This window comes from Stegostoma tigrinum, chromosome 5, assembly GCF_030684315.1.
Source record: "Stegostoma tigrinum isolate sSteTig4 chromosome 5, sSteTig4.hap1, whole genome shotgun sequence".
NCBI lineage: Eukaryota > Metazoa > Chordata > Chondrichthyes > Orectolobiformes > Stegostomatidae > Stegostoma > Stegostoma tigrinum.
Genome location: NC_081358.1, coordinates 22,746,560 through 22,760,992, shown reverse-complemented (window position 1 = coordinate 22,760,992; position 14,433 = coordinate 22,746,560). Strand labels below are relative to the sequence as shown.

Genomic DNA, 14,433 nt, shown 5'->3' with positions numbered 1-14,433 from the left:
TAAAGAAGATAGGTGGAGAGAGTATAGGTGGGGAGGTAGGGAGGGGATAGGTCAGTCCAGGGAAGACAGACAGGTCAAGGAGGTGGGATGAGGTTAGTAGGTAGCTGGGGGTGCGGCTTGAGGTGGGAGGAAGGGATGGGTGAGAGGAAGAACCGGTTAGGGAGGCAGAGACAGGTTGGACTGGTTTTGGGATGCAGTGGGTGGGGGGGAAGAGCTGGGCTGGTTGTGTGGTGCAGTGGGGGGAGGGGACAAACTAGGCTGGTTTAGGGATGCAGTAGGGGAAGGGGAGATTTTGAAACTGGTGAAGTCCACATTGATACCATATGGCTGCAGGGTTCCCAGGCGGAATATGAGTTGCTGTTCCTGCAACCTTCGGGTGGCATCATTGTGGCAGTGCAGGAGGCCCATGATGGACATGTCATCTAGAGAATGGGAGGGGGAGTGGAAATGGTTTGCGACTGGGAGGTGCAGTTGTTTGTTGCGAACTGAGCGGAGGTGTTCTGCAAAGCAGTCTCCAAGCCTCCGCTTGGTTTCCCCAATGTAGAGGGAGCCGCACCGGATACAATGGATGCAGTATACCACATTGGCAGATGTGCAGGTGAACCTCAGGTGAACCATCATCTCCAACACCATTCACGACCTCATCACCTCAGGTGACCTCCCACCCACAGCCTCCAACCTCATTGTTCCCCAACCCCGCACGGCCCGTTTCTATCTCCTTCCCAAAATCCACAAACCTGCCTGCCCTGGTCGACCCATCGTCTCAGCCTGCTCCTGCCCCACCGAACTCATCTCCACCTATCTGGACTCCATTTTCTCCCCTCTGGTCCAGGAACTCCCCACCTACGTCCGTGACACCACCCACACCCTCTACCTCCTCCAGGACTTCCAATTCCCTGGCCCCCAACACCTCATATTCACCATGGACGTCCAGTCCCTGTACACCTGCATTCCGCATGGAGATGGCCTCAAGGCCCTCTGCTTCTTCCTGTCCCGCAGGCCCGACCAGTCCCCCTCCACCGACACTCTCATCCGCCTAGCTGAACTCGTCCTCACACTCAACAACTTCTCTTTTGACTCCTCCCACTTCCTACAGACTAAGGGGGTGGCCATGGGCACCCGCATGGGCCCCAGCTATGCCTGCCTCTTTGTAGGTTACGTGGAACAGTCCCTCTTCCGCACCTACACAGGCCCCAAACCCCACCTCTTCCTCCGGTACATTGATGACTGTATCGGCGCCGCCTCTTGCTCCCCAGAGGAGCTCGAACAGTTCATCCACTTCACCAACACCTTCCACCCCGACCTTCAGTTCACTTGGGCCATCTCCAGCACATCCCTCACCTTCCTGGACCTCTCAGTCTCCATCTCAGGCAACCAGCTTGTAACTGATGTCCATTTCAAGCCCACCGACTCCCACAGCTACCTAGAATACACCTCCTCCCACCCACCCTCCTGCAAAAATTCCATCCCCTATTCCCAATTCCTCCGCCTCCGCCGCATCTGCTCCCACGATAAGACATTCCACTCCCGCACATCCCAGATGTCCAAGTTCTTTAGAGACCGCAACTTTCCCCCCACAGTGATCGAGAACGCCCTTGACCGCGTCTCCCGTATTTCCCGCAACACATCCCTCACACCCCGCCCCCGCCACAACCGCCCTAAGAGGATCCCCCTCGTTCTCACACACCACCCTACCAACCTCCGGATACAACGCATCATCCTCCGACACTTCTGCCATTTACAATCCGACCCCACCACCCAAGACATTTTTCCATCCCCTCCCCTGTCTGCTTTCCGGAGAGACCACACTCTCCGTGACTCCCTTGTTCGCTCCACACTGCCCTCCAACCCCACCACACCCGGCACCTTCCCCTGCAACCGCAGGAAATGCTACACTTGTCCCCACACCTCCTCCCTCACCCCTATCGCAGGCCCCAAGATGACATTCCACATTAAGCAGAGGTTCACCTGCACATCTGCCAATGTGGTATACTGCATCCATTGTACCCGGTGCGGCTTCCTCTACATTGGGGAAACCAAGCGGAGGCTTGGAGACCGCTTTGCAGAACACCTCCGCTCAGTTCGCAACAAACAACTGCACCTCCCAGTCGCAAACCATTTCCACTCCCCCTCCCATTCTCTAGATGACATGTCCATCATGGGCCTCCTGCACTGCCACAATGATGCCACCCGAAGGTTGCAGGAACAGCAACTCATATTCCGCCTGGGAACCCTGCAGCCATATGGTATCAATGTGGACTTCACCAGTTTCAAAATCTCCCCTTCCCCTACTGCATCCCTAAACCAGCCTAGTTTGTCGCCTCCCCCCACTGCACCACACAACCAGCCCAGCTCTTCCCCCCCACCCACTGCATCCCAAAACCAGTCCAACCTGTCTCTGCCTCCCTAACCGGTTCTTCTCTCACCCATCCCTTCCTCCCACACCAAGCTGCACCCCCAGCTACCTACTAACCTCATCCCACCTCCTTGACCTGTCCGTCTTCCCTGGACTGACCTATCCCCTCCCTACCTCCCCACCTATACTCTCTCCACCTATCTTCTTTACTCTCCATCTTCGGTCCGCCTTCCCCTCTCTCCCTATTTATTCCAGCTCCCTCTCCCCATCCCCCTCTCTGATCAAGGGTCTAGGCCCGAAACGTCAGCTTTTGTGCTCCTGAGATGCTGCTTGGCCTGCTGTGTTCATCCAGCCTCACATTTTATTATCTTGGAATTCTCCAGCATCTGCAGTTCCCATTATCTCTGATACCATCTTCCATTCATAAGCAGGTTCTTGTTCCTTTTTGAAGAAGGCATGACATGTTCACTTGAGCCCTCTGTCGTGAAGTTCTGCCACAAGCTATCTTCAAGGTTAAGAAGTTTTGTTGATTAATGCATTCAAACACAGGGAATGAGTGTCACTACAGTATTTGCACACCGGCATATATGTAAGAAAATAGAAATGAAAGATTTTACAGTTGATAACAATTTTTACAAAAATGAAGTTGGCAAACATGCAATAATATGAACCAAAAGAACTCAGGAAATCAGGAACAAAAACAAAGTTGCTGGAAAAGCTCAGCAGGTATGGAACACAAGTTCCAGAGGAAGGATCACCAGACCCAAAACGTTAACTGTGTTTTCCCCTTCTCAGCTGATGCCAGATCTGCTGAGCTTTTCCAGCAACTTTGTTTTTGTGCTATAATGTGAACTTGGCATATAGAGACTTGGTCCACTTTTCAGTCAAATACAAGATCTCTTTCAAAATTCGATTTTGTGGAAGCTTAGATATACGACATGTGTAGCTACACTTGGAGTCTGGCTATGGCGTTAACAGTGGATTGCATATTTAGCAGACTGATTCTTACCAGACTGAGACAAGCATTCTGAAATGTGTAATTAAAGCTGTTTCAGTCATGTGCTTATAAAGCAGAAGTCACTTTGGTTAACAGGGCAGTTTCTGTGCCCTTGAACAAGACCATTGCACGTTATATAAACTAGATGGTGAGCCATTAATGCTTTTTCAGGACTAAAATCAGCTTTGATAGCTCTCTTTGTTTACCAAATGTTGCTGGGAAGGCATAATATTTACTGCTCCTCTGTGTTTGCTGTTTTGGATACATTAAAAATGCTTCCTCATGCCCATGGTAATGATTTGCTAGATGCTTTATTGTTTTATATATGTCGGTAATCTTTTTTTCCTACAGTTTGTAGAAAAGTAAAACGCTTGCTGAGTGTCTCAGTTATGTTTGTTATTGAGATTGTTCTGTTGCAGTGTTTTGTCAAGATTCCGTGTCAGCTGATTGTTAGTTATGTTTCAACCTATTAATTATCCCTATTAAAAACATCAATAACTATTGAAAATGGATAAATCAGTGCAAGCATATTTTGATGTCATATCCTCATTTTTATCTGGAAAAATAATATGTAAACCTTGTTTTATTTTACTTGGCTAAGCATATCAATCTTCTAACATGATACATACTTTTCAAACAGAATGTACATTTGGATTTGATTTCATTCCAGAGATGTTAAAAAATTCCCTACGTTGAAAAATAAGAATTTATTATCTTAATGTATTAATTGAATTTTATTTTCTTAAGATTATGTCCAGTGCCCATACTGCCAGAGAAGATTTAATGAGAATGCTGCAGACAGACACATTTCTTTCTGCAAAGAACAAGCTGCTCGCATTACCAAGCCTAAACATGCTAGTAGCAAAGGGAAACAAAGCACTCCAACACAGGTAAAGCACACAATTGTCTTATTTACAGATGCTACATTGTGTAGATCTTAGCAACATGGAAAATTTGGACATGTGTGCTTATTTGGACAGCACATACGTAGATGCCAAGTACCGATATTTTGCAGACAGTATTCACTGTTCATTGCGCTTACATATACTTATCCAGAAAATTTCTGCGGGCCATTACACCACTATTTACTGTCTTCAGACAGTCACAGCACTGTGGCATTGCCAACAGGCAAAATGTGATCTATGTGAATAAAGCAAGAAAAAGCATGTTTCTTCAACCAATCAGACTGGAGAATCCTTATTGATACATAGAGTCTGAATCGCAAGCAAAAGTCAGAATATTTAATTTCACAAAAAGATCATGCTAAAATAAAACAGAGGGAAGAAAAGATCAGATGAAGAGAGGTCTGCAAGAAAAAATCTCCAGCAATCCTCAGCTGTGGGAAAGTGTTTTTGTGCAATGAAGACTACAGGGCAGCGTGCCAGTAGCAACACTAGGCATACTTAAGAACAAGATGTCAACACGGTGGAGCTACAACATTGGACTATCTGTATGTCAAACTGCAGAAGTGACTATGCATAATCCACAGTAAATGATCCCAGAACCAACGAGGCAGATTTCAGCATGCAGTCCTGCCACATCAGTCATGAATGATGATGAACAATTAATTAACTGGAGGAGGATGTTCCACAAATATTCCCATCCTCACAGTGGGGGAGTTCAGCATATCAGTGCAGTAGCATTTGCAACCAGCTTCATTTTCAAGTGCCAAGTAGATTATCTATCTCTGCTTTCCCTTGAAGTTACCAGCAACACATTCTAGTCTCCAGCCAATTTGATTCATTTTGCATGCTTTCAAGAAATGACTAGGCATTGGATACTCCAAAGGATATGTGTCCTGACAAAGTTCCAATAATTCCAAAGACTTGTCCTCTATCACCTGCAGAACTAGCTACACCATAGCCAAGATATTCCAGTATATCACTATAATGCGAGCATTTACTCCAAAATATCTTTTGAACAAAAAACAGGACAGATTTAACCTGGCCAGTTACTGCCCTATAAGTCTACTTGCAATCATCATCAAAATGGAAGGTATAATTAACAGAGCTATCACGAGGCAGTTACTTGCTCACTGATTTTCAATTTGCGCTTAGCCAGGGCAACTGACCTCCACTTGTAACCTCATTACAGACTTGGCCCAAGTTTAAACAAACAAGTTGAACATAAGATATGAGGTGAGATTGGCTGCACTTAACATCAAGGCAACATATGATGCAAGTGTAGTATTAGAGGTCCCTAGCAAAATTAGTGCCAATGGAATCAGCAAAAACTCTCCACTAGCTGTAACTGTACTGAGAATAAAGGAAGCTGATTGTGCATGTTAGAGGTAGTTATTTTAGACTCAGGACATCACTGCAGGAGTCTGCATTGGTCTTGTAATATTTTGACCAATGTTTCCAATACCTCTTCCGGCACTTCCTTTGAAATTCTTGGCTGTCGATTAGTCGGATTGGCAACTTCAGTTCCATTAGTTTGTTAAATACTTTATCCCTTGCATAGAGACTGTTACATAAGGTCTTTCCTTCCATTAGCACCTGGTATTTTTGGGATGTTTACAGTTTCCTCCACCGTGAAGACGAATATTACATGTTGGTTTACATTATCTACCAGTTCCCTGCTTCCCACTATCCATTCCCTAGCCACGTTCTCCAGGGGTCCCACACTCACTTTAACATAACTTATTATTATTGTTGCAACCCCCTTTGGAAAGTGCAGATGCTCAAGCTCCATTACTCCCAGGATTACCACAAAAGTTAATGATTTAATCAAAGCATGCGAAGGCCCTGATTTACCCCTCTGTTGGAATCAAATTAATAGAAAACACTGATCAGGTTTCTGTGCTTAGCAGAACTGCTGTTTATTATAAAAGTATCTCCCATCACAAATAAACAGCTATGAAATATTAATTTATGGCATTGATAATTAAAATCCTAACACCGTTTAAACCATCCACACATAACATCAATTTTTGTTTTGTTTGTATGGGTGGAGGGATTGTAAAAAAAAATATACTGTGAAACATTATTCAATAGTATCAGACAACAGGGTCCATTGAAACATTACTTTTGCTTGCCAGAACTACTTGTTCTTTTTCTCTTCTTTCCACATTCTTTCACATCTTCGCAGGGGGCAAAGGTTGATTGGTACACTCAGAATGAAGTCTGTTAGCTACAGGTTAAAAGCCACAGATAATAGACACTGGTAGGAGAAAGTAGCTGATGTTTTAATGACAGAGAGAGAGAGAGAGAGGCAGACAGACATACAGACACACACAAACCCAAACAATCTATTCTTACTACTTACTTATTCCTCCTAGTCTGCTTTGCAGTGGTGCTGACCTGCTGTACACACCTCCCAGTACTATTGATATGAGAAGTATAGATGTTGACAGGGCAAGTTGAATATGTAAAAAAAAATTATACAAGATTCTTCATTGTAAAAACTAAAGGCATTTAATACACCAGCTAGGATTTTTTGCTGAATGTTTATTCTCGGCTACTGACCCAAGCTCGTATATTGGGTTCTGCTCTGAGCACCTCATCTTAGGAAGGATGGCAAGCCTTGAGGAAAGTGTAGAAGAATCCTACAGGGAGTAAAATACTTCAGTTACATGGTGAGATCAGAAAAATTGGGAGATGCTGCTTTACAGCAGAGGTTAATGGAAGATTTAATGGAGGTATTTAGCGTCTTGAAGCCTTTGGTAGAGTGAGAAAAGTTGCTGCAGTGGACAAAAGATCAGTAACCAGTGATAATTGGTGAAAGAAGTATAATTTTTATGCAGCAAGTTAATTAAAATCTGTTCCCTGAAAGGGTACAAGTAGTAGATTTGGTAATATACAACAAATTTTGTTTTAACCGCCACCTCATAAACCGACACATTCAATAAACAGGCAAAATTATAAACCTGAAATAGCACAAGTTCACTGTATTATTGCAATCTCCATGATGGCATAATAGTCAGTTGAGTTTGTAAGTGAGAAGGGTCTCTGCCAGTAAGTTTTATTTAAGGCAAAGTTGCAATATTATTGAAGTGGTTTATGCTGTAAATAAAGCATAACTGAAGCACATACACCCTGCATTGTGTTTCTGTTACTTGTATGTGGTGGTGGCTCATTGGTTAGCACTGCTGATTCAGAGCACCAGGAACCGGAGTTCAGTTCCACCCTTGGGTGCCTGTCTGTGTGGAGTTTATATGTTCTTCCTGTGTCTGCGTGGATTTCCTCTGGGTACTCCGGTTTCCTCCCACAGACTAAAGATGTGCAGTCTAGGTGAATTGGCCATATTAAATTGCCCATCGTGTTCAGGGATGTGTAGATTAGGTGGGTTATGGGGGGAATGGGTTTGGGTGGGATGCGTTGAGGGTTGGTGTGGTCTTGTTGAGCCGAAGGGCCTGTTTCCACACCATAGGGATTCTAAGATCTACGATCAATTACGTGAACCTCTTGATTGACCAACATGTTTGATCAACTGGGACATACCTCGTCCCATAGGTGCCAGTTAATTTAAAAAATTGCTATATTTCGAAATGGGATTGACTCAATACGTGAAAAGTAACTTGTAGGAATGCGTATTTGATACAGATATGATTATCCAATTGTCTGCCTTCTATTCTTTACCATTATACGGTTTGTGAATAACTTTATTCTTTGTTGTGTCTTTATTAATGTATAGCATCGGTCTCCAGTGCTTAAGAAGACTAACTCACCAGTCTCAACACCTGGTGCATCAACACGGATTCCCCAGCCTTCTGTGGGTGGGAAAAGTGGTATGTGGATTTTCTTTTCATTTTGTGTATGTAATACTTTTCAACAAGCGCTTTTTACTTTTATTTTTGCATCGGGGAAGGAATGTTATAATCAGTCCCCAGATAAGGGTCTCCAATTTTTTGTGATTTCAGATGGAAAACACAAAAATGGTTGTGCTTTTGGGTGAAGAGAGATGAACTGACTCCCCTTCTTAATTCACATTGTCTTTCGGTTGGTGGCAATGAAACTAATTTAAAAAGATTCCTTCTGAATAAAAGGAGGAGTCAATTTGTTAGCTACCAAATATGACACAAAATGAGTAAAATGTAAAATACATACACTGGATAAAAAATGTGAATTGAGTTAAAAGGTAACAGTTAAAAGCTTAGATGAATCCATCTCTGAGCTCCTTTAATGAGTAGATAGTAGAACGTTGCATCCAATAAGTTGGATGAGGCAGATATTGCTGGCAGTACTTGTTAATTTTGAAATTCTTTGCTCTGCAAGGTAGCTGACAGGCTTTTGTCCTGATTGTTTTTTGATGGTTACTTCACTGGCTTGCTTAGTTTTCACAACTCCATGAGAGAGTATCTTTCTGTACCTGCAGTACAGGGCCATCTTACTGGCTATCTGCGAGCTGTGAATTTCACAGCACACTAAATCATACTAGCACATTCAGCCAAATAACATACAAACCAGGCATTGCAGTTAGCTTTAACCGCTTCGTATATTCCTGGAATGGTAGAGCACAATCATGTCTGCAGTTCAAGACACAAACCAGCTGTACGTTCTCTTTTAAAAATCATGTTGTTGTAATTACAAGATTAGTATGTCCATAAGTAATCTGGGCTTATGATCCATTGTCATGACAGAAATTGAGTGCTTTAATGACACTGAAGCAAGCTCAGGCCAAGGAATGCTAATAGTCTATACACCTTAGCCATTGCTAATTTCTATCTAAAAGTCTCTAGATTTAGATACAGAGGCTTCAACATGCGGCAGACTCTTGCTCTGTGAATAGCATAATTGAAATCAAGTAATTTAGGTTAAGACAATGTCACGAAAGTTGTATCAGAGATAATAGGAACTGCAGATGCTGGAGAGTCCAAGATAACAAGGTTTGGAGCTGGATGAACACAGCAGGCCAAGCAGCATCTTAGGAGCAGGAAGCTAATGTTTCGGGCCTAGACCTTTCGTCAGAAATGGGGGAGGGGAGGAGGCTTCTGTAATAAATAGGGAGAGAAGGGGAGCTGATCAAAAATGGATAGAGGACAAGAGAGTTGCAGTGGGAGAAAGATCCCCTGAAGTTTGTCCGAAGGGAGGAGGGTAACTTCTTCAGGTTAGGCATCCTTAGAAGAGGCTTCGCAGTGGGGTTAAAATTGTATCAGAGATAATAGGAGCTGCAGATGCTGGAGAATCCAAGATAACAAGGTGTGGAGCTAGATGACCACAGCAGGCCAAGCAGCATCTGAGGAGTAGGAAATCTGACGTTTCAGGCAGAGAAAGGGGGTGGCCATGGGCACCCGCATGGGCCCAAGCTATGCCTGCCTCTTTGTAGGTTACGTGGAACAATCCCTCTTCCATACCTACACCGTCCCTAACCCCCATCTCTTTCTCCATTACATTGATGACTGTATCAGCGTTGCCTTGTGCTCCCACGAGGAGCTCAAACAGTTCATCTACTTCACCAACACCTCCCACTCCAACCTTAAGTTCACCTGGACTATCTCTAACACCTCCCCACCTTCCTGGACACCTGTCTCCATCTCGGGCAACCACCTAGAAACCGACATCTATTTTAAGCCCACCGACTCCCACAGCTACCTAGAATACACTTCCTCCCACTCACCTTCCTGCAAAAATGCCATCCCCTAGTCGCAATTCCTTCGCCTTCACTGCATCTGCTCCCAGGATGAGGCATTCCACTCCCATACATCTCAGATGTCCTGGTTTTTCAAGGACCACAACATCTCCCCCCCCCCCCCCCACCCCCCACAGCGGTCAAGAATGCCCTCAACCGCGTCTCCCGCATTTCCCGCAACTCATCCCTCACACTCCATCCCCGCAATAACAACCAAAAGAGAATCCCCCCTTGTCCTCACGTACCACCCCACCAACCTCCGGATCCAACACATCATCCTCCGACACTTCCACCATCTGCAATCCAACTCCTCCACCAAAGCTATTTTTCCATCTTCACCCTTGTCTGCTTTCCAGAGGGACCATTCTCTCCGTGACTCCCTTGTCTGCTCCACACTCCCTCCAGCCCCACCACACCCAGCACTTTTCCCTGCAACCGCAGGAAGTGCTACACCTGCCCCCACACCTCCTTCCTCTTCCCCATCCCAGGCCCCAAGAAGACTTTCCACATCAAGCAGAGGTTCACCTGCACATCTGCTAATGTGGTATACTGCATCCGCTGTACCCGTTGTGGTCTCCTGTACATTGGGGAGACCAAGCGGAGGCTTGGGGAGTGCTTTGCAAAACACCTACACTCGGTTCACAATAAACAGCAGCACCTGCCAGCCGTGAACCATTTCAACTCCCTCTCCCATTCCTCAGACGGCATGTCCATCCTAGGCCTCCAGCATTGCCCCAATGATGCCACCTGAAGGTTGCAGGAACAGCAACTCATATTCCACTTGGGAACCCTGCAGCCCAATGGTATCAATGTGGGCTTCACAAGCTTCAAAATCTCCCCTCCCAGTACTGCATCCCAAAACCAGCCCAGCTCGTCCTGGCTCCCTAACCTGTTCTTCCTCTCACCTATCCCGTCCTCCCACCTCAAGCTGTGCCTCCATTTCCTTCCTACTAACCTCATCCTGCCCCCTTGACCTGTCCATCCTCCCTGGGCTGACCCATCCCCTCCCTACATCCCCACCTACACTCACCTTGACTGGCTCTATCCCCGCCTCTTTAACATGTCTGTCTCCTCTCCATCTATCTTCTCCTCTATCCATCTTCCATCCGCCTCCCCATCTCTCCCTATTTATTTCAGAACCCTCTTCCCCTCCCCCCATTTCTGACGAAGGGCCTAGGCCCGAAACGTCAGCTTTCCTGCTCCTAAGATGCTGCTTAGCCTGCTGTGTTCATCCAGCTCCACAGCTTGTTGTCACAGAAGTTTCTGGCTGAAAGTGTGATTTTGCTTTCTTTGAATGGAAACAATATCCGTGAGTTGTGAAAGTCATAACCACTTTGTCAATTATGATAGTCCTCAAGTGAATTGAATTTTTTCTGCGCATTGATATTTATAAACTGTTTATGCCTTGATTGTAAACTTGGAACATCTACTTTGCTTCTGAAGCCCATGTGATATTAAATTCCAATTGATCGGCAATCATCAGTTGTTTCTGTGTATCTGCTGTGAACCTAGAACATAGAACAGTACAGCGCAGAACAGGCCCTTCGGCCCTCGATGTTGCGCCGACCTGTGAACTAATCCAAGCCCCTCCCCCTACACTATCCCATCATTATCCATATGCTTATCCAAGGACTGTTTAAATGCCCCTAATATGGCTGAGTTGATTACATTGGCAGGCAGTGTGTTCCACGCCCTTACCACTCTCTGAGTAAGGAACTTGCCTCTGACATCTGTCTTAAACCTATCACCCCTCAATTTGTAGCTTGCCCCCTTGTACAAGCTGAAGTCATCATCCTCAGAAAAAGACTCTCACTGTCCACCCTATCTAATTCTCGAATAATTAATCATTTATAGTTGTACTTATTATATTAACTGTTCCCTTTATACAAATGTTGCTGAATGTACATTTTGTACCAAAAGCTGAGGTGTACACACAGAAATTTTAAAGAATGCATTGGTTTTCTTTGACGTCAGTTTGCAAATAGTAATGGTTGAATCATTACCATTTATAGGACATTTTAATCGTACTTGGAATATTGATGTGCTGTTGTAATGTACTAATTGTAAAATTATTTTGCTGTGATTTAGATATGCGTTCTTCAATCTACAATCATTCAGCCATTTCTCCTAGTACATTTTCTGAAAAAGTTATTTGTGGTCATATTCTCTTAATGGTGCTGCAATTCTGAAAATGATGGCTTTTCAGCTAAGCTTTATGTAAGTTTCATGTCAAAGATTGACAGTAATACGCGTCTCCTATGAGATATTCTACATACAGTATGAAAATGTCATCATCAATCTGAATCCTGTACTACTGTAAGGAAAGCATTGTTGTCCTTCAGTGTAAGTCATTGATTATAAGCCCTTGACTTGATTGAAATTGTAATAATTTAATAAAAGTCCACATTCAATTTTCTGTCAACAGGATTTTCTGCCACCAAAAGTAACCTAACAGCAACCTATGAAAATAAACTTCGTAATGGATCACCAGCAAAACGGAGCTCACCTGCTGTTGGTAATATAGCTGGAGCATTAGTTCAACCAACTGGGTGAGGATGAATAAAGATTCACACGTATCAATGCAGAATTGTCTCTGAATTTAAGATAACCACTTGTGGAGCTGGATGAACACAGCAGGTCAAGCAGCATCTCAGGAGCACAAAAGCTGATGTTTCGGGCCTAGACCCTCCTTCAGAGAGGGGGATGGGGAAAGGGAACTGGAATAAATAGGGAGTGAGGGAGAGGCGGACCGAAGATGGAGAGAAAACAAGATGGGTGGAGAGGAGAGTATAGGTGAGGAGGTAGGGAGGGGATGGGTCAGTCCAGGGAAGATGGACAGGTCAAGGAGGTGGGATGAGGTGGTAGGTAGGAAATGGAGGTGTGGCTTGAGGTGGGAGGAAGGGATGGGTGAGAGGAAGAACAGGTTAGGGAAGCAGAGACAGGCTGGGCTGGTTTTGAGATGCAGTGGGGGGAGGGGACGAGCTGGGCTGGTTTTGGGATGCAGCGGGGGAAGGGACGATGTTGAAGCTTGTGAAGTCCACATTGATACCATTGGGCTGCAGGGTTCCCAAGCGGAATATGAGTTGCTGTTCTTGCAACCTGCGGGTGGCATCATTGTGGCACTGCAGGTGGCCCATGATGGACATGCCGTCTGAGGAATGGGAGGGGGAATTGAAATGGTTCGCGACTGGGAGGTGCAGTTGTTTGTTGCAAACCGAGCGGAGGTGTTCTGCAAAGCGGTCCCCAAGCCTCCGCTTGGTTTCCCCAATGTAGAGGAAGCCACACCGGGTACAATGGATACAATATACCACATTGGCAGATGTGCAGGTGAACATCTGCTTGATATGGAACGTCATCTTGGGACCTGGGATAGGGGTGAGGGAGGAGGTGTGGGGACAAGTGTAGCACTTCCTGAGGTTGCAGGGGAAGGTGCCGGGTGTGGTGGGGTTGGAGGGCAGTGTGGAGCGGACAAGGGAGTCGTGGAGAGAGTGGCCTCTCCGGAAGGCAGACAAGGGTGGAGATGGAAAAATAGCTTGGGTGGTGGGATGGGATTGTAGATGGCGGAAGTGTCGGAGGATGATATGTTGTATCCAGAGGTTGGTGGGGTGGTATGTGAGAATGAGGGGGATCCTCTGGAAGTGGTTGTGGCAGGGGCTGGGTGTGAGGGATGTGTTGCGGGAGACGCAGTCAAGGGCGTTCTCGACCACTGCCGGGGGAAAGTTGCGGTCCTTGAAGAACGTGGACATCTGGGATGTGCGGGAGTGGAATGCCTCATCATTGCCACAGACATCCCCTCACTATCCCTTGAAAGCCATAAGACATTGTGGGTCATAAGCAGCAGCAGAATCCCGTACTCAACCACAAACTACAGCATATCTATCACTCTACCAGTGCCCTCAAGCCAAGGAATCAGCCTGGTTAAAGGTGAGTGTCAGCTGGCATGCTAGGAGCAGCACCAGGCACCCCTAGAAATGAGGCGTCAACCTGTTGATAGTACAATGCAGCACTACTCAAAACGTAAGAAGCATGCAATAGATAAAGCTAAGGGATTCCACAGCAAACAGATCAAATCTAAGCTTTGCAGTCCTGCACATCCTGTCATAGTTGAAGGTGAACAATGAAACAACTAAGAGGAGGAGATTCCGTAGATATGCCCATCCTTAATGTGGAAGCCCAACACTGTGCAAAGGACAAGCCTGAACTATTTGCAACCATCTTCAGCCAGAAGTGACAAGTGATCTATCTGGGCCTTCTCATGAGGACTGTGATGTCACATGCTGATCTTCAGCCAATTCATCCCATGCAATATAAAGAGACAGACTGATAGTATGGATACTGCAAATGTTGTGGACTACAACAAAATACCAGCAATATATCTGACAAATATGAACTCCAGAACTAGCCAAACCCGCTCACCACCACCACAACCCCCACCCCCCCCCCCCCCCCCCCCCCCCCACCCCAGCTCTTCGCTGCAGCTACAACACTAGTAACTACCTGGCAATGTGAA

General features: G+C 45.6%; 1 protein-coding gene across 1 annotated transcript in view; it reads left to right on the top strand.

The window, feature by feature from the left end:
• Positions 1-14,433, top strand: part of zc2hc1a (zinc finger, C2HC-type containing 1A) — a 61,570-nt gene that overhangs the window by 28,716 nt on the left and 18,421 nt on the right. Inside the window, exons 5-7 of the mRNA XM_048529679.2 lie at positions 4,101-4,243; positions 7,989-8,082; positions 12,349-12,472. Of these exons, the coding sequence (XP_048385636.1) occupies positions 4,101-4,243; positions 7,989-8,082; positions 12,349-12,472 (361 nt within the window). The remainder of the gene's footprint in view (positions 1-4,100; positions 4,244-7,988; positions 8,083-12,348; positions 12,473-14,433) is intronic.